Source organism: Ochotona curzoniae, unplaced genomic scaffold (assembly GCF_017591425.1).
Source record: "Ochotona curzoniae isolate NIBS_2020 unplaced genomic scaffold, NIBS_Ocur_1.0 contig_1274, whole genome shotgun sequence".
Taxonomy (NCBI): domain Eukaryota; kingdom Metazoa; phylum Chordata; class Mammalia; order Lagomorpha; family Ochotonidae; genus Ochotona; species Ochotona curzoniae.
The window spans coordinates 19051753-19077895 of NW_024465023.1; the positions used below are offsets into that span (position 1 = coordinate 19051753).

The 26143-nt window shown below is 35.7% G+C and overlaps 1 protein-coding gene across 1 annotated transcript in view; it reads left to right on the plus strand.

Moving 5' to 3' along the window:
• DMD (dystrophin) overlaps window positions 1-26143 on the plus strand; it is a 1921612-nt gene that overhangs the window by 276470 nt on the left and 1618999 nt on the right. Inside the window, exon 2 of the mRNA XM_041000021.1 lies at window positions 14657-14718. Coding sequence (XP_040855955.1) covers window positions 14657-14718 — 62 coding nt within the window. The remainder of the gene's footprint in view (window positions 1-14656; window positions 14719-26143) is intronic.

Below are 26143 nucleotides of genomic sequence, written 5' to 3' on the forward strand. Positions count from 1 at the left end.
AATTTCAAGGATGACAATGTGAGCTCTAGCCAGTGCAAGGGTTTTGCACTTTTTGTCTGGGCCTGGGGCTCTTGGAAAACAAACCCTTTAAGGCAGGTCCAGTGTCAAGTTTTATCTGTAAGAGATCTTCTGGACTTGATAGCACCATCTGTGTTACTACCTCAGTGCAATGACACTATTTTAGTAACAAGTTCATTTGCTACCTTAGAAGCAGGATGAAGAGGTTTTAATCTAAGTAACAGAGGTTAAGAGACTTTGGGAGTTCAGAGGTTAAGCACTTGATGGTATCTGGTGTTTCCATCCTGGGCATTACATAGGGAGTTGTTCTGAGGTTTTGAGCCATCATATCATGATAATTCAGGATAGGCACTACCTTATAATGTATTTATAATGTATTTCAAAGTGGCTTGAAAGTTGGAGAATTATGTCTTTCATTTCCAAAATAAAAATTCTAGGAATCATACTTCATAATCATTTTAATATTCACTAATGTTTGTAGTGTGTCATAGTTCATGCCCATCCACACATGGAATCATACAGGTTTTTTTTTAAAGATTTATTTATTTGCATTGCAAAGTCAGATTTACAGAGAGGAGGAGAGAGACAGAGAGGAAGATCCTCCATCTGGTGATTCACTCACCAAGCAGCCACAACGACCACAGCTGAGCTGATCTAAAGCCAGGAGCCAGGAACATCTTCCAGGTCTCCCACGTGGGTGCAGGGTATCAAGGCTTTGGGCCATCCTCGACTGCTTTTCCAGGCCATAGGCAGGGAGCTGGATGGGAAGTGGGGCTGCCAGGATTAGAGCTGGAGCACATATGGGATGCCAGTGTGTTACAAGCGAGGACTTTACCAGCAAGGCTACAGTACTGAGTCCAGTACATACATTTTGCATACATACTTGTATGTATGTAAATGTATATAGAATATGTATGCTTAAAGTTTATTTATAAATATATAAATAAATATATATTAAAAAGCATTCAAACCATTTACATTGGCCATACAAGGAAAATAATTGGCCAATTTGCATTAAAATGTTAAGTGATGATAGCATTCAGTATAAAATTTGGAATTTATAAAGATAAAATAAATTCCACTTCAAACCCCCTCTTTTTTGACTCAACAAATTCTCTTGAAACCTCAATCTCTGTCTACCATTTGTTCTGTTATATTGTAACAAACCAGGTTTGCACTATAATTTCTAAGCCTTTCATATCTCCAAATTATAGTTTCCTCTGCAACTCCATCTCATTTCTGCCCAAGTGCAAAGTTGTTAATTTCAGAACCTCTAATATTTAATTTACTTGCTATCCTAAATTCACGTTTATTTAAATTTTTTTTATAAAAAATATAGATAGAACTTACTCATTGACATTGGGCCCTGGGGAAAGTGTTCTCAATATAGTCCTGTCACAAATCTTAGAAATGAAATAAATACTTTTTCTACCCAGTGGAATAATAAACTTGAAAAGAGAAAGAAATCTGTCATTAAGAATCTTGGAAGAAGCCATCATTAACCACTTGTCATCAGTATTAGCAACTCGAGCTGAATAAGAATTGATTGTGTGACTCTGGACTTTTCTTTGCTCTGCCACTTAGATCATGCATTAGCATTGGCACCTGATTAACTCTCAAAATGGTCTCATCCTCTGATTAGCTCCCAGGAATCCTTTTGTATTCTCAGAAATGATTTTCTGAGCTTCATCCTAAAAGACAGAATCCAATGTTCTTTTACTGACTGTAAAATTCTGTTTGTGCTGGAAAAATATTTGGCTTTAGTCTATTTATACTTCTTGGCTTGCTCCTCGTTTTTGCTAACCTAAGACTTCCATATTTGGTGAAGAGAGAATAAATGAATGCGTCTAAACTTTGGTACTGTTTTAAGTGCTTTCTGTGTTCGGCACGACACATAAATGAGCAGTATAGTATTGACCATTGCTCCAACCTGCTGAGTTTCCTCAGAGCATGTTCTCCCCGAAATCATGCTATATTCTAAGTAGAATGCTTTTATAAAGTTTTTTTTTTAAAGAAATATTGTCTTTAAAATGTGTACGTCCATCTTAAGTTTAAATGATGGGATGCAGCACTCATTTTATGAGATGAAGAAGCCAAGGACAGTCCACTGTTACAGAATTTTTTATCTTCTAGGATGCCCATACTATTGATTGACCCACTATGAGACCACTAGGTAAAACATTTCAACATACTTTTTTTTTTCATGTGATATGCATTTCCACAAACTCTTTGAAGGCCCTCATATGCATAAATTTCAAAATATGTTTACATCAAAATAGACTTATATAAGGAGAAAATAAAGCAAGAGGAGAAGAAGGGAGAGGAGGGGAGGGGACGGACAGCAAACAAATGTGTTCCTTTGCGCCATTCTGGATTCAGTTTCTCAAGAAGACCTTGAGGATTCTGATGGAACATGTTCTACTGTTTTATTAATTTTTTACCCAAATACTTCTGTCCCTCATTGAGAGTTTTTCCTGAGAAGATTGACTTTCTATCATTCCTGAGATATCTTGAGATATCCTACAGTTAAGCTTTCTAAACCATCCTGTCCCTGAAGAAAGCCCTAGTGCAAAGATATAAAGTGATATGGATATTTCTGGTGGAAGAGATTCAGTATATTGTAGGTAAACTCAAGTTTATCCCAAGCAAATACGATATGGACCTTGTTCATATGTGCAATGTCAATTTTTTTAATATTTAAATATTTATTTACTTGTTTGAAAGGCAAAGCAACAGAGAGAAGAAAAGACACAGCTCTTCCATTACCTTGTTCAATCCATGAACTGTTGAATACCCAGTGCTGGGCCTAGGTCTACGTCGAGAACTGAGAACCCCATTCTGTTCTTCCATGCAGCTGGCAGGGACCCAAATACTCGGATCACCTGTCATTGCCTTGAAAGCCGTGGTTTGGCATGCTGTGCAACAACATGACTCCTACTATAACATCTTGTTAATCTTTCTTTTGTAGTAAGGGTTGAGAGAATAGTTTCATGTGATTTATATAGACCTTTGTAATAAACCAATGTAACAGCCCTATGTTTGATCATTTGTTTCTTAAACATCTTTTTAACAAAATTTTGAAATGGTTGTTGTGCATTTTTGGCTGACTGCTATCCTTTTTACTTAGAAGAAGAACTGTTTTGTAGGTTGTTAAAATATACATTTGCCACATAACAATGTACTTTAAAAAGTAGTCAATGGAGAAATAGTATATTTTGAAAGCAAAATTGATTAGACTGTGGGATGGAAACCAGTATCTAGTTAGCAGTTCTGCTGCAGTTTCCAAATTTTAATTTTAACTTGTAATTAGATTGGAGGCCCTTACATTATTTTGATTTATTTTCTCATAATTAGTCCATTATTATTATTTTAGCAAATTAAGTGACCTTGTCATGAGACTGCCCAAGTATATTCCATGTCTGCATACTAATTAACAGTAACTTATTTTTACCCCTCACAAGTCTATACACCTTCATATTCATGTTGAAACAAAACAAGATGCTTGAAGTAATTTTGTAAATTATAATCTACTATAAAACAATCATTATTTACATTATTGATAAAGTCATATTTCATTCTTTTGAACATGAGGAGGTGCAATTTATATTACTGTTTCATATTTTGTTTTTGTCTTTCAAATAGAAGACTTCAACTTCTCCATATTTATAAATACTATAAAAAGCTTAGAAATCATTAATATGATATGATAGTCACCTAAAAATGTCCGTTTTGGTCTAATACAACATATGGAGTTTTTTAGGAAATTTTAATATGTATGAACGTAAAGGTTTAGAGTTCTCTCCGTTTCTCTCTTTTATAGTATCAGTATTTGTCGTAGCTGCGTCTTCTTTAGTGTTCACAATTCTGTACCACTGGTTGTCTTCTAAAAGAGCTGGGCAAGGTGAGACTCTAGGCAGTTACATAGTGTGCTCAAGGTCAGCATGACAGAGTTGAGTAGGGGTCTGATTGTAAGATTTTGAGATTGTATTAATTCACTAGCCTGTATGGTAGGATTCATGGCATTTTAAAGAAAAAGAATTTATCAGTTGTGTAATCTATCTCATAATACTCCTTTTCCAAGTTTAACCACCTGGTAGCTATTCATATATCCTTGGGATTCTTATCTCTTTTCCATTATAGTATGTTCTTCCTGTCTTACTGTTATGTCCTACGTTGTGGCAACTTTCACAATAATATATAAAATATTTTTAAAAGATTCCTTCATTGTTTTCAATATATATGGCATTGTTACTTTTATAGATATTCCATTGTGTGATTATGGAAGGTTCTGACCTTAACTCCAATTTCATAAAATAGCATGAATTCTATAAATGGCAGGGGTGAGAGAGAGTTTGTATTCAACCTTAGCTAGAGTGGTTTTCCAAATTGCTTACTGGCCTCTGTGAACTCCATACAAGAAAAAGCACCTGACCCCCCTGAGGAAGAAGTAACATTTGTGTTGGTGGAAAAGGATCAGAGAGATCATCATTAGCATTTCAGATTGTATTAGGACTCAAAGCGGTCATGAGAGAGAACGGAAAATTACAATCTCATATTACAGAATATAAGTCAGCCGGACAAGTCAAGGAAGATTATTTGTGAGAAATAATCTCTATCTTGGGTTTCTGTTTTTTAATAGGGATAAAAATGCATAGACAGATTTCAGTTCAAAGGCCAAATTTTGGAGAAGATATCTTCAACTACTTTTATGCTTAATGCTAGCTAGCAGTAGTTTCAGCAGTATCATAAAGTAGAAGGAAAATGTATTGCCCTAAGACTCAATAGATCTAAGATTTAATTATACTATTAATTAACTGTTTGGTTTATGGAACATGCTCTTGCAGAGCAGAAATTTCTTCTTGAATATACAATGTCGGATGCTGGGATCTCCAAAGCTGTAATAGTCTTCCCTTGAGTAGATGCTCACATTTGGGGGGTGATGAGTGTCGGTTGAGTCTGCCTTCAGAAGAGGGTAATGTGTGTGTGTATCACACTTGTGTGGTTGCACATGTAAGTATATACAATCAAAGTATGTATGTGTGCAACAGTACGGTATATATGGTAATTAGAACTAGAAAAATGCTCTCATTTGTCTTATACAGCTGCCTTAGGAGATAAAAGTGTGTGAAAACACAAACTACATAATCAAAATGAGAGAGATGAAGTTATATTCTAGGGACTTCATGAAAAAATGACTAAGAGAAAATATGTGACATTCATGGAGACATTTGGCTTGTGTGGCTAGTATGGGTTTGTTGGTTCAGATGAGGGTACTTCGATAGTTCATGGAAAATGTAACCCTCACCTTGCAAGTGCCTAGATCCCAAATTGGCCCCAGTTTGTTTCTCAGCTGCTCCACTTCCCATCCAACTCCCTGCTTGTGGCCTGGGAAAGGAGCCGAGGACGGCCCAAGGCTTTGGGACCCTGCACGCATGTGGGAGACCTGGAAGAAGCTCCTGGCTTTGGATCAGCTCAGCTCCAGCCATTGTAGCTACCTGGAGAGTGAACCAGCAGATAAAGCATCTTTCTTTCTAAATCTGCCTTTCCAATAAAGATAAATATTAAAAAAATTGTAAGATGAGTATTTTGGCACAAACATTACACAACTCCATGCATGGCTTTGTCATATTGTATAATTCCAGGAACTCTTTGAAGTGTTCTTATATGAGGTAAGATGTGTGTATGGCTGCCAACAGACTTGATAAATAATAAATTTATAAAAGTGTATTGGAGTGAAATTGTAAAGGCTTTTAATGCCATTCTGAACAATCTGGCCTTTAATGTCAGGACCAGCATTTCACATACTTGCATAATGTCTACAGCATTACGTATTTCATTATTAGATGGATGGTGATGCCATTTATTGACAGCGAGACCAGAATGGATGGATTTGTTGTGGGAGATGAATGATATTGTTGATGTAGCTGCAGTGCATTTAGGTGGAGGGAGGTATTAACTAGAGTCAGCTTATGTCAGTCCAAAACTAAGGACATCATTCAAGATGAAAAATACGAAGTGAGGTGTCATCCATATTAATATAGAGTGGTGGTTGAGGTATGCTTAGAAAGAATAAACGTAGTAGGCCAAAAGAGCAGAGGTGAAGGATATATAGGAGCCCTGGAGAATTCCAGTATTTCCAGACTGAATGGCAGGTACTTCTAAGTCAGCAAAAACAGGTAATTCAGGAGCCCTTGTCTTGGGAAGCAAACCAAGAAATAGTGCTATTTCTGAACATCAGAATCTTAGTAATGTCATTCAGTACACAAGTTTTACCTACTGTATGCCTATTGGATTGTGTCTCCTGTCGCTGTCCCGCAGCGACGGACTTGGTGCACGGAGCCGATAATAACACGCGTGGACCCTGACTGATGGTCAAAGCCGAAGTTTATTAGGGGCATCAGACTTTATACTCTGAAAGTCCGTATTGGGTAGGGGAGGAAGTATCGAGCTCATAAACAAAACCATCAACTGTTATCGCACTCTAGATTAGAATTCCTTTAGTCTTTACATCGCGCTAGGTGTTCTCATTTACATGCTGTTTACTCAACCTGTGGGAACTATCTCCCAACAGGTATGCAAGAGATAGCCATTTGGTCATTTTCATGCAAATACTGCCCAATGAACTGTAAACCTGTGCTCGCTGGCCTTCCAGGCTCACAATGTCCTCCTACAGTCTCCCAAATCTTTACTTTCGATTCAGATTCATGCATTTTCTGCAGGCTTCTATATTGAAGCCTAGTGCTTCCTATTCCTTCATTAGTTACCCAGAGCCACGATCTTCCTGGAACTGCTACACTTCAGTCTGAGTACTGTCATTGACATCTCTCTTCAAATGTCCCTGCATCCTTAGAAAATGATTAATTAATTAGTTAATTATCAGTGATATCTATTAAATAGACCTGAATGTGTCTACCCTTCTCCAGTCCCACTGCAATGAACTAACACAGGCTGTGGTCACTTTGCACCTGGGCTCTGACTGGACTCTGTCTACAGTCTTAAATTTCTCAAAATAACCTCAGTACTGTGAAATTTATTACTAAGTTCCAAACCTGACATTCATTCGTCCCTACAGACTGGCTTTGTAGCAGAGAGGGTGAAGCTGCTATTATCTGTGATTCTGGCAAGCCCATTTGAGTGCTAGTTCAAGACCCAGATGCTCTGCTTCCATTCCGGATCGATAAAAATGGCCTGGTTAAAGAAGCAGAAGATGGCCCAAGTTTTCTGGACTCTGGATGAAGCTCCTAGCTCCTGGTTTCAGCCTGGCCCAGCCCTGGCTGTAGTAGTGGCCATCTGGGGGTGAATCAGCAAATGGAAGTTCATTTTCTCTGTTTTTCCCTCTCTATCACTCTAAATAAACAAATAAATAAACAAAGTAATTTTTAACAAAGTCTGCTTTGGTTTCCTACTGACTTCACACTGAATTTTCTGCTTGCTGTCTACTCCGAGTTAACTTTTGGAACTCAGTTGAAGTACCACTTTATTGAGACAGCTCTGTTTTTTTTTTTTCAAGTTCTCTTAATACATAATTATGACAGAGCCTCGAGTTTTGTGTATCAGGGAACTTATACGTATATCTGTATTAACTTATCTATTCTGTTTTTTTTTTTAATGTCTCCTCCTCTCATTAAGCCATGGCGCGAAAAGGTCAGGAAGATTGTCTCTTCCAAAATTGAATTTCTACCACCTAGTACGTGTCAAGACATATTTGACACTAGACTTAATAGCCTTGCAACTTATCTATTAGTTTCCTGTTGCTTGCATTAAATTTTCCACAAATTTAGCAGCTCCAGACTATACTGATTTATTTTTAAAGATCTTGGCCAGTCAGAAATTCATTAAGCTAAAATCAAGTGCAAGCAGGGCGGTGTGGCTTCTAGAGGCTTCACAAAAGAACCTGTTTCCTTGTCCTGTCCATTCTCTAGCGATGTCCCACAGTCCTTTTCTGATGGCCTGCCTTTTTCATCTTGCAAGCTCACAGCATTGAGCCAAGCCTTTTGCATCCTCTGATTCTCCTTATTTTGCTTCCTTTTGCCTCTTTCAAGGACTCTTCTGATTACACCAAGCTCACCTGGATGATCTAGACGAATCTACCTGTCACCGCTTAGCTGATTATCCAGCCTACTTCCTTCTGTACCCCCAATTACTTTTTTCTATCAAAAATGACTTTTTCTGGTACCAGACATTAGAGTGTTAACATTCTGGGGAGACGGTTATTCTTCCTACTGCAGGTTAATAGAAATAAGAACTGCAGAGAAGAAAAATCTAGAAGAAAACTGAAGAATAAATCTGATCTTCATTAAATTTAAACATCTTTGGTGAGCATTATTAGATAACACTTATTGTGCTGTGACTGTAAGAAGAGCGATTAAGTCAGTCCCTGTCTTGGAGGAGAGAAAGCGTCTAGGTGATATTATGAAAAATATATCACAAAGAATTTTATAGGTTGGTGAGCAGTGAGAACTGCGTTACATTGATTGGAGTGTAAAAGGGAAATAAGAACATCTCTTTATTACCAATAATTTTCTGTTATTTGTGTTGAGGTTTAATTATGTCAGACTCACTAATTATAAACTGACCACTAATGCCACCTTAGACCCTACAAGTTTTAAATGCTATTATCTAAGGTTATTACTCAGATTTAATGGAAAACATTTTTCACACATTTTCCATTCCTACCTCCTCCACTCTACATTGGCATATTATGACATAAATAATATGGCCAATCCATTTCCTAAATATGTTCTGAGTTTGGGCTCTTGCTTCCTAATGTTCCATATGGTCACATAATCTTGCCTAATGTTTACTACTACTCTGCTGTACTTCTCATTTCTTTTTCTCCTTCTTGTGGACCAGATAATGGACTGACCGTAAGAGCTCTCCCATGATACATCCACATTCCATTTTTTAAACTGAGATAAACTCGGTACTCCTTTGTATTTTTTCACTACACACACATCTAAATAATTATCAATATTAATGCTCTTTGAACTCGCATTTTCTTTGCTAAGTAAGGGGGAACTTCAGTTGCTATAGTTATACACAGGAAAATACCATTTTGCAGAATGATGCTGTGAAACAGATTAGGGCTACCTGCTCTGTGAAAGGCAGATAAATCTTGGTATGGTAGAACTGTTTCCTCCTAGTGCTTAGATCTTTTGCTTAGGTTGTCTTATCTGTTAGCAGAGAAAGGCTCATGCCACGGTGGCTCTCTGTTGTCTTGCTTTCAAATCCCTTTGTAGCTGCATCCTGTGCCACTACTTTCCTGCTCACATATTGAGTATCAGGAAGAGCATGCACTTTGGAAGTTTTAAGCACCCTGCTTTTGACCTGACTTTCTACTAAGCAAGATTCATGTTTTCCTCGGTACATTTTTACCTTGTTACTTGGACTCATCCCTCAAGATCCCGTTTCCTTAACACTCATGTGAATGCATAGCGCTTTCTCTGCTCCTACAGTGCCCTTGGAATATATGTATTCTTGCTCATGCAAAATGTTTCATGTTTATCTATGATATGTCTGTTTTCTACTAGGCTGTGAACCTTGCCAAATTGCGAGTCTTGTTTGTATTCTCAGCAGCTAGTACAGTAACCAGCAAAGAGTAAATATTTTGTAAATAATTCCTCTACAAATGACTACATAAATGATTTCTTTGTCTTCACAATATTTTCCTGAATTAAAAGTCAGTTCGTATCCTCACCCTACAGATAAAGAGAGTGAGGCCTGGTACTAGAAGCCAGTTCTCCTGTTGTAATGTTCTCTCAGTTTATTTGATATCATCTTTCTGCAATAACTTAGCCTTGTGGATCGTGGATATCACAACTTAGTATATTCCCCATTTATATCCCTGTGGGTCATAGGAGTATAAGTCAATAACATGTTGAAAGGTTGTTGCACTCATCTTAGAAGGTCCACATATATTGAACAAAAAATAAATTTATTAAAAGAGGTTAATTAATTCAGAGGATAAATATGATTTTTATGTCCCAACAGAGGTAAATTTATATGGATTTTCTCCATGGAATAAAATAAAATGTTGTTTACCTTTTGCAATTTATGAAGTAACAGTTCTTTACTCCCTCACATTTCTGGGAAACAGCTTCAAGTAAATTTTTCTGAACTGTTCCTTCTTTGCTTCTTGTATTAATATGCCCTGCATATTTTTATTAGTAAAAGAGAATAAGGTATAAACACACACCAGAGGACAGGAATATAATGCATGCTGCTTGACATGACTGCACAATAGCATGTTGATGATTAATTCCGAAGAAGGCAGATTTGACTTTGTTTTCTCATTTGTTTTGTTACCAAATTTATTGAATGCACTCTATTAGACTGTGTATACAATAATATGCATCTCGTTCAAGTACCAAAATGGTCTTCAAAACAATTTATATATGTGGTGGTATATATGTACAACAATTTTGGAATAACTCTGGGTATAAAACTGATCATATATATCATTTCAATTTAAAGCAATATGAGTACTAAAAATGGAAATATATGAATTTGAATGTATACAAACCTGACTTTTAGCAAAATAAAAATGAAAGGAATAAAGGAATCTGCCCACTCAAGGAAATGTTTTTATTCAGTGACTAAGCAGAGTAAGTACTTCAGTTTCTAATGGTGGTCCCTGGCTTGTGTCTTGTGGTAGCAGCAATTTTGTGTAGAGGGATCAGTCAGTTCCATGAAACTGTATATAAATATGTCTGCTTTCATGAAATAATCAGTCTGTGACTTGAAATGTGTAACGACCATTGATATAGTATGCTCTTATTCCCAATACAGTATCAAGCATACAATAAATATGTGAGCAGAAGACACAAGTATGTTGACAAAAGTAGAAACAGGTGGAATAAATGCCCCAAACAGGCTCCACTTTATTAATAATAAATGAATCAAACTATAGCTCTAGTATCTTCTATCTGATAAAGCAGTAATCACTTAAAAGCAACAAATCTATCCACAGCACATATACCACTGAGAGTATAATTCAAAAGCTTGTCATCTCATTCTCTCTGATAGCAGTTTAAAATGTGTGTGATGTTCTGTTATATTTAACCTATTTATTATGATATGATGTTATATTTAACCAAAGTTATAAGGATTTCTATAACTATGACCCACTAATTTATCCTATGGATATCCTATAATTTAACCTATAACTGAAAGATAAGGCACCAATGTATTCCTTATAGTGTAAATTTCAGTAAAAAGCAAAAATAAAACCAAAACAAAAGAAAAAAAAACAGCCACATAATATTTAGGATGAAATTAAGGAAAACAGGGCCCAGTGCGATGGCATAGTGGTTAAAGCCCTCGCCTTGCACACGCCAGGATCCCATATGGGTGTCAGTTCTAATCCCGGCAGCCCTGCTTCCTATCCAGCTCCCTGCCTGTGGCCTGGGAAAGCAGTTGAGGACGGCCCAAATCTTGGGACCCTGCACCCGCATAGGAGACCTGGAATAGGCTCCTGGCTTCAGATTGGCTCAGTTCCAGCCGTTGCGGCCACTTGGGGAGTGAATCGTCAGGCGGAAGATCTTCCTCTCTGTCTCTCCTCCTCTCTGTATATCTGACTTTCCAGTAAAAATATAAAAAGAAAGAAATTAAAGAAAACAACACTATTGTGCTTGTGTGAAAGATATGAGGATTGAAATGTATACACATGACAGTATGGGATACTTTTCAAATGTTAAAATATTTCCATATTTTATATGGCAAAAATCGAAACACTGACCATCAACAAGCAAATATATTATCATTATTATTTAAAATATCGACAGTCAATGCGACAAACATCATAAGGGAGGTTCAATATTCAATTGTTGATAGGTTGTAGGTTCTGAATTGCAGAATTCCAGGATGCCTTTGATGTGGATTACAGCATATAAGGATCCCCGGGAATTGGAACAAACAAGAGGCTCTAAATTCAGCCATGTTTTGCATCTGTACTAATATGTTCAAGTTTTGTATATCTGCTTACCTTATGGCATACTGTATTATTAATTATGTAATTAGAGTGTAAATGAAAGATGTCTAAATATGACAAACCATGAACTGTGATTCAGATAATCTATGTTAAGTTCATTTCTGTCACTTGCTAGCTTTACTCTTTATGACTTTGAATCTTTTATGTATTAAATAACAATTAATTATGCATTAAAATTATAACAGTAAAACAGTCTTATAAAAAGCACTTATATATTCAATCATACAATTAGCTATGTTAATACTTATGATTCTGAAGAAACTACATGCTCCCACACCAGAGTAGAATATTAACAGTTAATTCATTGGAGGCATGTTTTTCTTTTATAAAAGGAAATGGAAGATGAGAGAATATCTAGTACAGATGCTTGTATGTTAAAACTCACCTTCAGTGCTATTTATACAGCGAATGTGTAACATTTTGCACATTATGCCAAGGATTCTTTGCTGCCTTCAAGGCCTGTCTAAAAACACCACTGTACATTTAATTGAAAAGAATAAAAATATTGTTTTACTGCACATTTTTCACTAAAATGACCCTGAAACAGCTCTCTTCACATGGCTTCTTAGTTAGCTTTAAGTGGGGGTCATTGAATATGTTTTAACAATTTCCAAACATATGCTTTCAAAGGCCCATACCTTAGTCCATTTTCTGTTGCTATAATCAAACATCAGAAACAGGATAACTTACAGAGAAAGTTTGTTGAGCACATGGTTCTAGAAGTCCAAGAGCATGGCACTGGCTTCAGTTGAGTTTCTGGCATGGATCTGTTGGTAGAAGGGGGGAGGTCAAATGGGAATGTTTGGAAGAGAAAAAGCAGAAAGGCCTACATCACTTTTTGTAACCTGCTCTTAAAATAACTAAATGGCCCAGTGCCCTGGAAGTATAAACTCACTTAGTAGCACAAAATGACTATTCATTAGGGCCCTGCTCCCATTACCAGAACAGTCCCATTGGGCATCACTTTCTATAACTTCTACATTGAGGTACTAAGGCTCAGGCAAGTTTTGGTGGGAACAAACCCAACAGACTCATGTGACTGATGTCTGATGGAGAAGGTATGCATGTGCATGTGGGTAAAAACACATGATTGCTAATGGTGTTGTTTTCCTAAAGGCATATAAGAAATAGACATAGGGACCAGTATTCCTGCAGTAAGTCTATGAAAATGGTTAAATTTTACCATGTGAAATATTCCATTTCTTATGGTTTTCAAAAGTGTATGCAATTGTGGAAACCAAAAAATTTAAAGGAGATTAAATTAGAGTTGAAAATGGTCACTATTGTTATGTATCTGCACCTGCCAACAAATGGAAGACTTTAATATTGTAATTTACCACACATCATGTAGATGACTTTAATGTTGTATTTTACCGCACAACTTGTAGATGATGCTGATATTGATCACGTGTATGTGGCTTATGGGCATAACACTATTAAATAAGAATACATTTTATGATGGTAAAGAATTTCTCATTTAAGAATAGTTTCAACTCTGTCATTTATCCTCTATCATTTCTGAGATTGATTAAAATGGCCACTCACTGACTAATATTATAATTTAGATAAACTGGTATTCTTAGTGCATGCATCCATTATGGAAGTTATTCTTTACTATATGTCATCTGTTTTTGGAAGCAGTGGATGCTTAATACTGAAAAATAATACAAAAGCAAATAGCTTTACTTTGCCAGGGCATATCAGTAATGGTTCTTTTGACCCAAATAAATAAGGTATGAAATTTTCCAGGTTTAAGTATCTCATAGATAGACTCATCAATTGGACATTGACTGATATGAGTACACTAACAGTAATTCAAAGGTAGGCTTTGGCTTCGAAAGAATATTTTCAAAATATCAAGATTGATCATTTTTGTGTTCATTTGACTCAGTGCTGGAGTAGGAGAACATTTTACAATCATGAACTCTGTGAAACTGGTTTTAATAAATTTTCAGTTTAATACCTTGACCTAAATGATTGGGGACTTTTTGTTTCAGTATTTATGTGTAAACTATGATGAGTAATACTTGCATTTTTATGTAAAATTTCCTGACTCTTGGATGAAAAAAGGTACTAGAAAATGTTGAGTTGTACCATACTCCTTGTATGAAGAATTTGCATGTTTAACAAATGTATCTTGGAAGCTTTTCCTCTGTGCTGACAGTGTGCTGCTTGCTGCGATGGGAAGATACAGAACTCTGCTCATCCCGGAGCCTCCCCTGTGAGGGCGGCAGGCCCTGGTCGGGGGGTGGAGACTTTGAGGAGCAGGGCTGAATCGCTTCCATGAGGATTGGGCCAGGGAGGCTCAGAAATAGTTTTGATAAGTAGTGATACCTGATAATTTACTTCAGTTATTTTAGAATATATAATTAACATAGGGAGACATTCCCCTTACTCAGATGAGATTGTTTTTCTGCAGTGTCTGTGCAATATTTTAATTACCGGTGACTAGACTATACCAGTTATTTTACAGAAGTAATTTGAGTCCTAAATATCAACATCACTGCTCATGTTTAACTTGATCTGTGAATAACTTCATTTCTACATTTAAAATAACCCTAACACATAAAAATAAAAACTGTTTTAAAGATTTTCAAATATGAATAATGTAAAATTTCCTCATGACTCGATATTTTGTTCACATTGTAGATGAAAGAGAAGATGTTCAAAAGAAAACATTCACAAAATGGATAAATGCACAATTTTCTAAGGTAAGAATGTTCTATTACTTCTCTTTCAAGATAGGGTTTGCAGAATTTTTATGTACCTGTGTATTTTAGATGTCAAAATCATTTTCTCATATTTTCAGACTATTTTAACTGCACAGACCTGGGAATTTTAATTTTAATTTTTAATATTTTATTTAACATATACTCAGCAGAAGATATGACAAAGATAAATTATTTACTTTTATAAAACATGTTTCTTGCACATACCTTCAAGTAGACAGGAATTCAAATGGAGGAGTAAGACTACTTGAGACAGACTGACTGCGTGTCATTTAAAATTGATTTTCTTCTGCATGACATATAATCTGTAGGTTTGGCCTCTCCCTATTGGTATAGGACAATGTAACTGAGCTATATTTTTACATATTAATTTTATTAATACATATTCCAGCTGTAGCAGGTTTAGTTTAGAAAAATTTGTCTAGTTGTTGATAATGCAAGTTGCTTTAATAACATGAAGATTGTAAATATAATCATATCAAGTAACAAGAATATGTCTTATGTTAGAAGAAGATATAAGGAATTTTCATTTTATAACAACTATTATTTTTGTCCACTTTGATCTTTACCAAGTCCAAGACAAGTTAATAGTACCACTTGGGATTTATTCGGCCATGATAACATACAGCATATTTCAACTCACTTAAAATGGAATTTCGTCCTTCTTTTCTGCAGACACTAATCTACATTCTTAATCATATTTATTTTGCAAACATAGCACACCTCAAGGTCAATAGCAGATCTCTAGGTAATTATACCTCAACACAAAGTAATTTTTTTTATCTTGAAAATTGGCATCAAGGTTGTATTGAGAAGTTAGCTTAGGTAGAAGGTCTTGGGTTAGAATAGCTTAGATTTACATTTAATCATACTGGATTTGGGGCTAATCAGTTAAATATTTTAAGAGTCAATTTCCTTATCTTCTTACTGTGTGTGTATGTTTACATGCGTATTTTGAATGCCTACTTGATAACTCCAGATAATATGATTATAATGCTAATAAAACATGATCCCTAATTGCAAGGCTTCAAGTGCTAAACACTGTGATAATGTGTATTTTGCCTGGTTTATTGTAAGCATGTTGACTTATTATAAGGGAAAATTCCAAGCACAATGTTTAAAACTCCTAATACATTTGGGTTACTCTCTCCACAATCTGTCTCATTTTGTAACACTCTCCATACTGCATACAAAGCTGGAAGATAAGATCTTAAAGATTGTCTCTTTGCTGATTCTAGATATTTAAATATATAATTCATTTTATCTGATATTTGATAGCAGAATATTACCAGGCCCTATTTTACTATGTAAATAAGGATATATTACTCAAGTCTATTAAAAATTTTTTAAAGTATATCTAATGAGTTAGTCATTTCCGTCACAGAAACTTAAAAAAGAAAGGTAAACCTGTTGTGGAACATATACTTTTGCAAGCCATAGCTTCTCTTAAAATAAGTGCATGTAATAAAGGAAGAATAAAATACAACAACGTAAATGCCCAATGATAAATGGAAAATATTATCGAAGATTTTCAGAATGGAAATTTACAGTTCTCAAAATGTTTGCAAAATGGTTGTATGTGCATGGTTTAATTGTTGTTTGTAGTGTTTTCATTACAGTTTTAATTTCAGAATTTTGAAACAATTTTTATACTCACGTAGAACAATCAGAATTGCAAGCTTTCTGAAATAATCAGTGTAACAATATTCTGAATTGTTGCATCAAATCAGTGAGCCATTCCTATAAAGCATTAAACATGACAAAGACATACATTGTGAGTCCTGATTGCCACAATATAGATAAATCTTTACTCTCTATACCTTTATATTTCCAAGTATCATGTAGCACAACTCACCTGTTTATACCTGAACCAAACTTTGATTGGTGAAAACATTGTTCACCCTACCTTGCAGCATTTGCATATTTTCTCAGTGCTTAAAAATGCCCATGTCTTGCAATCTGTAGGATAATCACATACTTGATTATATTAAATCCCTTTTCCCAAATATTTTCATTCTCTTTTAACTGTGACCTATTTTCTGTTCCTTGTAAAGAGTCTCTGTAAACTTGTTCATTTAGATCAGGGGAGTCACTATCTTTCAAATATAGAAATGCCATTATCAAGCATATCCTAGACATAAGGAATATAAATACTTATAAAGATAAGGGGAAAAACTTAGAGGTCAAATGCTTGTGTGTTTGTGGTTGTGTGTTTACTTTTAATTTAGGAAATCTGAAAGATATGTTCTTCATGTTTCTGTCAGAATATCAGAGCTGTATAATTTTTAGGTGATTTTAAAAATAATTGGAATTAAGAGAAAACTAGTGGATTAATGTAAGCTACTTGATGATACTAACGGATGAACATAATTTGGAGATGTATTACTGAATTCTGGTTGATTACAGCAGTGTACATGTTTGAGCATGATTCTGGGCCTGAAGGACTCACAAAATGAGTTGCTGTTGAATCTCCTGAGTTTATGGGGCCTACATGAATATTTGGGAAATGTTGACTAATTACTAAATGGAATAAAAAATGCGTGCTTTTATGTGGGTAATCTGATCAGGCAGTATTCTAGGCTAAAGGGAATATGGACACGTTTATGAAAAAAGATCTAGCATCAGAACCCACTGAAGGCAGAAATTTTTATTTTCTTAGCCCCTCCCCCCATATTCCATAGGAAACATTGCACTATAAAAGTATAATTTAATATACTTAGTTAATCTGATGCTAGGTTCAGACAAAGGAAAATGCCTAAAGGGAAAATAGTTTATTGAATAGAACTAAGAAATATATTCAAAGCAGTGATAAGTTAGTTTCTATGTGGCAAATTAGATACAGATGTACACATAGACACAACAAAAAAAATGAATGCAAGTGAAACATTTATCAGTGAGGAATACATATTCTGACTTATATAATATTTGTAAAATAGACATCACAAAATAGGTCATTATCATTTTAGAAAACTACAGAAGCAATATTGTAAGGAAATAAAATGATTAAATATATCCTTATGATTTTGGTGTCATTCGAAGTCAAATGTGCCTTTTCAGTAACTCCAGCCGTTCTTTCCTCAGTACCATTTTGAATTAAGTCTTATCTCTTTCTCAAAATTTGTCTTCTATTAACCTTTGATTGCCAAAATTTCCACAACTGTGTGATTTATCACATCTGTTCTGTAAAGTGAAACATTATTTATCTCTAGCTAAATACAAAGCTATTTCTAGATAAGGTAAATTCAAGTTAAATATCCTATCTATGTAATTTGTAGCTATGTTGTAATCCTAAAAATGTTTAGTTCTTACTTCCCGATAAGTGCAATTTATAATCATAAAATCTTTCTCATTCACACAACCATATTCAAGGAAAGTCTAGTTTTGAAATCATGATCAAAAATAATTTTGTTGAGAAACATGCTTCAAGTTGTTTGAAGGAAAATAGTTTGTGAGAACAAATATTTATTTTTATGTCAATGAAAAGATACTGTTTGTATCTCATGATTTTATATCCCCATTTTCTCCTGAAAGTTACTTCTTTTATCTCTTCAGTTGCAACCATATAAGGACCAAAGTTCTTCTAAGAACCTTGATTTTCAGAACCAAAATTTTAGATGGGTGATGATTCTGAATACCTACTAATTTTTTTCTTGAATGCGGTTTTGGCATTTGTCATGAAACAGGGGGAACAAAACATTGTTTTGTCATCCTTAAGTACTCTCCATACCCATCTTTTTTATTATTTTGAATTTTATGGTACAATTAAATAAGGTCTGGGATTCCCCTCTCCCTGCCAGATTCCTTCCCCATGACTGATTTTTCTCATATTATTATAATAGTATAGTACTTCATAACAAGTTATTGTTCCATCAATCTGTTACTTAAGTGTACCCCGACATTGCTGGTACAGATAATGTCAGATGGTCCAGCATCCCATTATCTAGACATGTATTTTTTTCTCTTTTTTCATTTTGTCTTTGTTTTACCTCCTATCTCTTGTTGATCTTGTGGCTTCTCACTTAAGGGAATGTATAGTGGTGGCGTAATAAGAGACTACCATATGCAGATGTGGAGATGCAATGCAATGTGCATCCCTACTTCCAACTAAAGATGGACTCCAGTGAAACTGTTGAACATGTCATACCCATCTGTACTCGCAACACATACTCATATATATACACAGTCAGTAAGCATGGTATGTATTTGAAATGAGTTTAACTTTTAAATTTTATATCAAATCAGAAAAAAACAAGGATGTAATAACCCCCGATTTCTTCAAATGAAAGATACAGTATGCTCATTTCATTCTTTTGCATATGTTCTAAATATAAATATTCCAAACAAATTTTGATGTCATAATCATGCTAAATACCTTCTGTAATGGAAGTAATAAAGCAGAGCTCAGATGCTCTGGGAGATTAGCTATGGATATCAACAGACTCAGATGTCCTGTCTTCCTGTTTCCTCCCACTATTTGGTTTCTGAAAAGCCAAATCACTGGAGAAAATGAAGAGCAGAGAACTATATCTTTAGAGGATGATGACCGGCCTGCACAAGGCTTTGGTAACTCATAAATTCCTTAGTGTGATCGTTGTGGAGATATAAATATTTATATGTGAACTTGTAGAAACCTTCATCCCCAAATAGTAAGGATCAGGACCCTTTTGAGTATTTATCTAAAATAATTTTACGAAGAATAAAGAGAAATGATGCACCACTGTAGGTAGACTCTCCAACATCTGCGCTTGGTGTTAAGATGGCTTGTAGGATGTTGCATCTGTGTATCCGTGTTTGCAATTGAGATAATTATACTAGCTGGTTTAATCCACTGAGCACCATTCCCATGAATGTTTTTCTGAATCTAATCTTTGCAAAGCACCCAAGTAACAAGGGATATCATTCAGTTAGTGAAAGGAAAATTGGATTGTGATAGGTCTCACTGTTTTCAATGAAAGGTAAATAATTCATTGTTTAATACTGTAGAATAATCTCAGAAGTAAACTTTTTTTTTTTTAAATCAACCTACTGTTACAAAACTTTTGATCAATCTGGCTACTGTTAAAATGTATGCATATTTACATTCTAAACTACTATATTTGAAAGCATCTTATGAGAGAATTAAAATTGTTCAGTACTATATGCATATAACATGGAGTGGTCTCAGTGGAAAGCATATTTAGCTTGCAAGTGCAAATATTTGCCAATTAACATGATTGTTGCTAGCAAAAAGCAGTTCTCTATAGCATATGAGCAAAGGCATTCTTTAGTTGATTTATTCTGTTTTATGACCTTATATAATGATCTAGCAAATCAACACATTGCTTTTAGTGATTTATTTGTATTTTAGAAACAATTGTCAGTCTTGTACCATCTTACCACAGATATTTAGTACATAAAATAATCTTTAAACATTCTCCCAATACAGTATCTGTTGAGAGCCAGTTGTGTGCCAGACAGAGTACAGTAAGTACACTGATGAAGCCGAAGTGCAGCTTGGTTCTTCCTCTCTAAAAAATTAACATTGCAAGGAGGAAACAGCTGCAGAAAATAATTAAAATAAAGCACACTTTTTAGTATACTACAGTGTTGTTTGAACACAGAAGAAAGAATGACTAACTACTTGGGAAAGGAGACTTTTTTTAAAATAGTGACATTTTGCCCAACATTGTCTGTGAAGGACAATTTCAAGAGAAGTAAAGACAGCAGGGATTGCAGGTAGAAATGTAGAGTGGTGGAAGAAATTTGCTTTGTCAAGTTGGCAGTACCTAAGGACGGGTGTAGGAGTGGAGGAGGGAGGAAGCACCAAGCCAAGCCCGAGTGTTGTGTTGTTGTGGGGCCTGGATGGGCCAGCAATGAGATACTGGTTTAATTCTGTTAGCATTCCACATTTAGTTGAAAAAATACAAGGGTCTAAAATTACAGGGAATTAAAAAGTAATTATACTGCCACACTACCACTCGCCTTTATGCAAAATTGAGTCTGAAGCCTAGACTCAAGATTTAAAGAACAGATAGATAATTAGATAGATAGATGAGTTTCTAATGAGAAAGCAAGAGGATTTTACTTTTTGAAGAGAGATTTAATGAAATCACACAGGTAGTTGCAGCACACTCCATCTGAATCACCTTAAGAGTATGTTAGGCCATGGATTGCTCAGGTGGGACTAAAGCATTTTGATTTCTAACAAGTTTCCAAGTAATGTTGATTCTGTTGATGTAAAAGTCACACTTTCAGAACCACTGCCATGGAAATTCAGCCCATTAATTAGGTCTGTGGTATGCAATGTTTGAGGAAACTCTGCTAAGTAATTTACTGAACCCTGAAAGGGGAAATGGCATTTGCTTTCTTTCAGCTGAGAAGTTGGAAATCTACCCTAGTTCGGATCTACCTTGTGGAGATTATACTTGGCAAGCTAACTGAGGGGCTGCTGTTTGCCCCAGCTGTCAAGCAGCCACTTAGGATGGACACGCCTTCGACTCGAGACCTGGCCCCAGTCCTGGCTTCTCTCTTGATGCCATAGTTCTGTTGATGTATACATTGGGGGGGCAATGGCTGACAGCTCAAGTGGTTTGCTCCCTGAGGCCCAAGTTGGTTTCCTAGATTGAGTTTTCAGCTCCTGACTTCAGCCTGCCCTACCTGTTTGTTATAGAAATATGAAGTCTTCTTAGATAGCTAGCGAATCAGTATGAGGGGCAAGCACTGGAAACAGAAGCCTGAGTCTTAATTCCCTATTCCTTTTTTTTCCTTTGTGTGTATGTACTTGCGTAAGTTATCACACATTTCCACACCTCAACTTCCCTATTAAATATTGACTTACAGGATTAACAGATGTTCTACATACGATGCATATCTAGAGTGTACTTGGCACATGGTCAGCATTCAATTAGTGTTAGTTATTTTTTTTTAACCTTTTTGAGATGACAAAAAGAATCAAAACTGCCTGAGAAGAATGGTGAAGGCTGGTATTTGACTTTTGTATTATTTTGCTAAGGCATGAAATCGGATGGATTTTTGGTTCTCCAGTGTTTTTTGTTTTGTTTTGTTCTTAAAGAGGCGTGGAACTTGACTGCATTTTAACAAGCAATATGTGGGCAACAATATCTACCAGATTTGAAAACACAGATTTATGATTACATTTGCTGGAGCTAGGAGTGGAAACTAGAGAAATAGGCTAAGGACCTCAGAGCACGGCGGCAAAAGTGCAGTGCCTGGGAACAAAAATATTTACAAAGCAAGTCAAGACACAGAGGCAAAGAAGAAAACCAGAGGTCCAAGAACATAAATGGAAGAAAAGAATCCCGCCTGTTGTTATGCGTATGACCTTGGGAATGGTTGTTGGCCCTGAAAAGTAGCTATTCTAAGGAAAACTTCTCTTCTTTTTGTTCGACCCTCACCTGCTAGGTTCTGTGTCACCCTTTTGGTTGGATTATTCTCTGGTTTTTAGAAAATTGTAGTTTTAGGTAGCTTCCTGAAGAAGGGCGCAAGGAAGACCATTTATTTTCAGATCCTTTGTTCCAGGGTTCCCTTCTGCTAATTTTGTAGAAGCAGATTTTAACTTTTAGAACAGGACATTTCCAGCTCTCTGGGTCCCTGTCTGCATGGGAGATCCAGCTGGAGCTGTGGGTTCCTGGGATCAGCCCTGTCTGAACTCACCTGACACTGGCTTTGAAGAGTGACTAGAAGGGTGGAGATGCCCATCTCTGTTGCCCTGCTGTTCAGATAGCAGAGGAATCCTTGTAAAACTTGAGACGAAGGCATAGAGGCTTCCCCACATGACCTCTGCCCCCACAGCTGTTTTATGGGGTACCGCATAGAGACCATTTGCATTTTTGTTAATTCTTAATATTTCCTCATCAGAAGAACCTAATATAATTGATATTGTGTTATGTTTTTTTAAATTTCAAATTCTAGTTGCTGTTTGTAAGTATCTATTAACCCTGTTTTCACCAATCTTGTTAGAATTCCTTATTCCAAATTTGTGCAGGGTTTTTTTTTTCATTAGTTGTTTCAGATTTTCTACCTAGACAGTCATGTCATTTGCAGAGAAAGGCACCTGCATTTCTACTTTCCAAACAAATGTACCTAATTTGTTTTTTATCCTCACTGCATTTTCTAGGGTTTCCAGTATAATATTAGTAAGTAGTAGTGAAAGAAAGGAACAGCCCCACCTTCTTCCTGACCTAAGGGGACTGTTTCTGTATTCTCACCATTAAATATGCTGTTTAAAAAAATATTCTCATGGTCTTGTTTCAGAAAATGCAATAACTTGCCCTGTGCTTGTCCCTTACTTTGCGGTTTAATTGCACCTTTCCCACAGCTGTCTCCTGCTCCCTGCTTTGCTCATGCTTTCAGAATTCCTTATTTCCTATTTGTCCTATTTAAATTTATTTACTTATTTTATTTTGGGAAACATTTGCAGATTTGAAGTCATTCCTCAAATTATCTAATGCTCTTAGTTTATTATTTCCATGTAAATATGAGTTATTACCATTTGATAAAGTTAACCATCCCTTTCTAAGAAAATGCTTAATATAAAGTGGGATTATTGCATCATTTACTAATATGTTATGCTATGTATTAGAAGAAGAGTCTAACTGTCATTATATTATTGAATGAAGACACACATAATACTTACTGAAGGAACACAGAGAAAGCATAAGTATATTCCAGACAAAGAGTTAACATTGTGTTGGAAATTATACCAAATCACAACCCAATGTGGAAAATCAATTTTAGACAAAACACTCACACAAAGCAGTAATAGTATCTCAATTTGCAAACACGCTTATTTACTTAAAAAGACCAAAAAGTATAACAACACTAAAAACACAAATATTGATGTAAAGGAATATCCATAAAATAATTTAGTAACAGCAGATTATAGAATGCATATGCAATTAAATAGACTTCATACATATGAATGATAATGTGTTAGAAACCTGTGCCAGTGGAACATATTTTTTAAAAACAAGAAAGTTTCAATATCGGCATTGAAAATTATCCTGAAGAACTTAGAAGAAAATGAAAGAGAAAGATGCAGTTTATTCCAGAAAAGCCTGCCTTAATATCACAAAGATATTGTTTTTAATTTAACGTATACTTTAAATAGTATTATAATAAACAATGATTTATTCTGTTTAACCAAATCAGTTCTAAAGGTTATATGGAAAAATAGATATGCAAATTAATCAGAAGCATACCAAAAATAGATACCAAGTAAAAGGTAGAGGGCAAGAGAGAACATATAAAACTGTAAATTGGAACTTGAGTAAAAATATATTAAATTTAGGTTTAGTTTTCAATAAAGCTAGGATTTTTGAAGATGTTTATGCAAGTTTATTTTCTGTCAAATGCGAATGGCTGTGTTAGTTCATATTCCCATCAGTGTGGATTAGGATGCCTTTTAGAGGACAGTATGGAGAGTTCTTGGAGATGTAAAAACTGATCCACTGTGTGACCTAGTAGAAAGATATGGGACAACACTGAGAATATTTTAGCATTAGCCAATACAAATTAGAGACAAGCAACTCACATAATTTTTCAATTTCTGAAAACCAAATTTGAGATCTAAAATGAAAACAGATGAAATTTTATGTAAGCATGTTTAAAGTTGTATTCATTTGCTTGAAACCAGAGTGACAGAGGGGCTGAAAGAAACAGCTGTCCTCCATTTGCTGACCCACTCCTCCCAGCTGGTAACAGTCTGGGTGAGGCCAGGCTGAAATCAAGAGCCAGAAATTCCCTCCAAGACACCCACCTAGATGGGGGCAGGAGCCCAAGCACCCAAACCATCACCTGGGAGGCGCACCAGTGGGACACTGGATGTGAACCAGAGCTGCACTCAATCCTGGAACTCAAGTACTGAGCTCACCAACCTGGCTCCACAATGCCTGCTCCAATGATATATTTTACTTTAATCATTTATAAAACCGAAGTATTTTCTATTTAACATATTCAACATGTAGTCAAAATATTAATTATGAATGAGATGATTTATATTCTTTCTTATAGTACTTTTAAAAAATCCATTATGCATTTTACACTCCCAGCGCCTCTCAGAGTCTCAGAACATCTGTATTTCAGACTTAATAACCACATGTGACTAGTGGCTATTATGCTGTACAGTGTAGGTGTGAAAGAATAACAGAAGATTGTGACCTGGTTTGGAAGGAAGTTTTATCACTTATATTAACATCCAAAGTGCTAGAACCCAGTTAATTATATGTTTGAATCTAATTGCAAAGGAGATTACAAAATGTCACTGAGGAGATATCAAGACATTGTTCATCAAGCTAAAGGTTTGTCTAAAAGTCTGGGTTTGAAATAATTAAATTTAACTGATAAAACTTTCATGCAATAGGACATAATATACACTTTCTGATGTTCAAAGTATATTCAAAGAGCAACGTTGACTACAGGGTGAGTTTAGGAATTGTGAATTGCATGAAATATATAAATCTTACCTACTAAGTTTCTTTTCAGTACCCCCAGGGCAGTAAATAAAGAGTCTCATGGAATACGTACCATCACTCTTAGGAGTTTAGTATATAAGGTGGTAGCAAACTTGTCATGAGATCCTCATTTACCAACTGGTTTGGTGTTAAGCAGAACTAGCCTGGGGAATGTGGGGAAAAGGAGTGGAAAATATCATTCCCTGGAACGCGAAGAGGAGAGGGAGCAAGAGTCACTTATTCTTTACTCAACTCTTGTATATGACACAAAAATGCAGTAATGAATATATCACCACGTCAAATGCTGAGAAGAAAAGCAGGATTTGGTCAGAAGACATCTCTTGAAGTGACCAAACTTTTTTTTTTTTTCTTTTCCAGTAGTCCTTAATGGATAATCATGGAAACACTTCTAAACCCGAGAGCTATGTTAGTTTCCAACTCAATCAATAGGAAGCTTTTAAAACTAGCTTTTCCTCCTCAGATACTTCCTATCACTAGTATTTGTCCTCGTTAGTGACTGCATTTCCAACAGAAATCACCCCTTCTGTGGGTTATTTTTTGGGGGGAGGGGGAGCGCTGAGTTTGTAAGCCTTAACTTAGTATAAAATACTGAATTTCAAGCTATTTCTGTTTCAAGAGATCACACTTAAAGTTATGTTAATAAGTAGGATAATTACTGAGAATGTATCTCAAGATTCCATCATTATGCCATCGAATAAACTCTGGGAGAGGAATTTACTCACTCACTCCTATTAGTGATGTGTGTGATACAGAGCAACCGAGAAAGTGGGTTACAGGAGTTGCTGTAGAACCCTTACAATAGAGATCTTCTCACCCAACACACACAAATCCTGTCACTGACGTGGTGGTGGTGCAAGAAAAGAGGTGTTATTGTTGTTGTTGTTTGCACAGCCACAGAGCAGTGAGGTGGGCAGCCGTTCCCTGGTTCCCCAAGA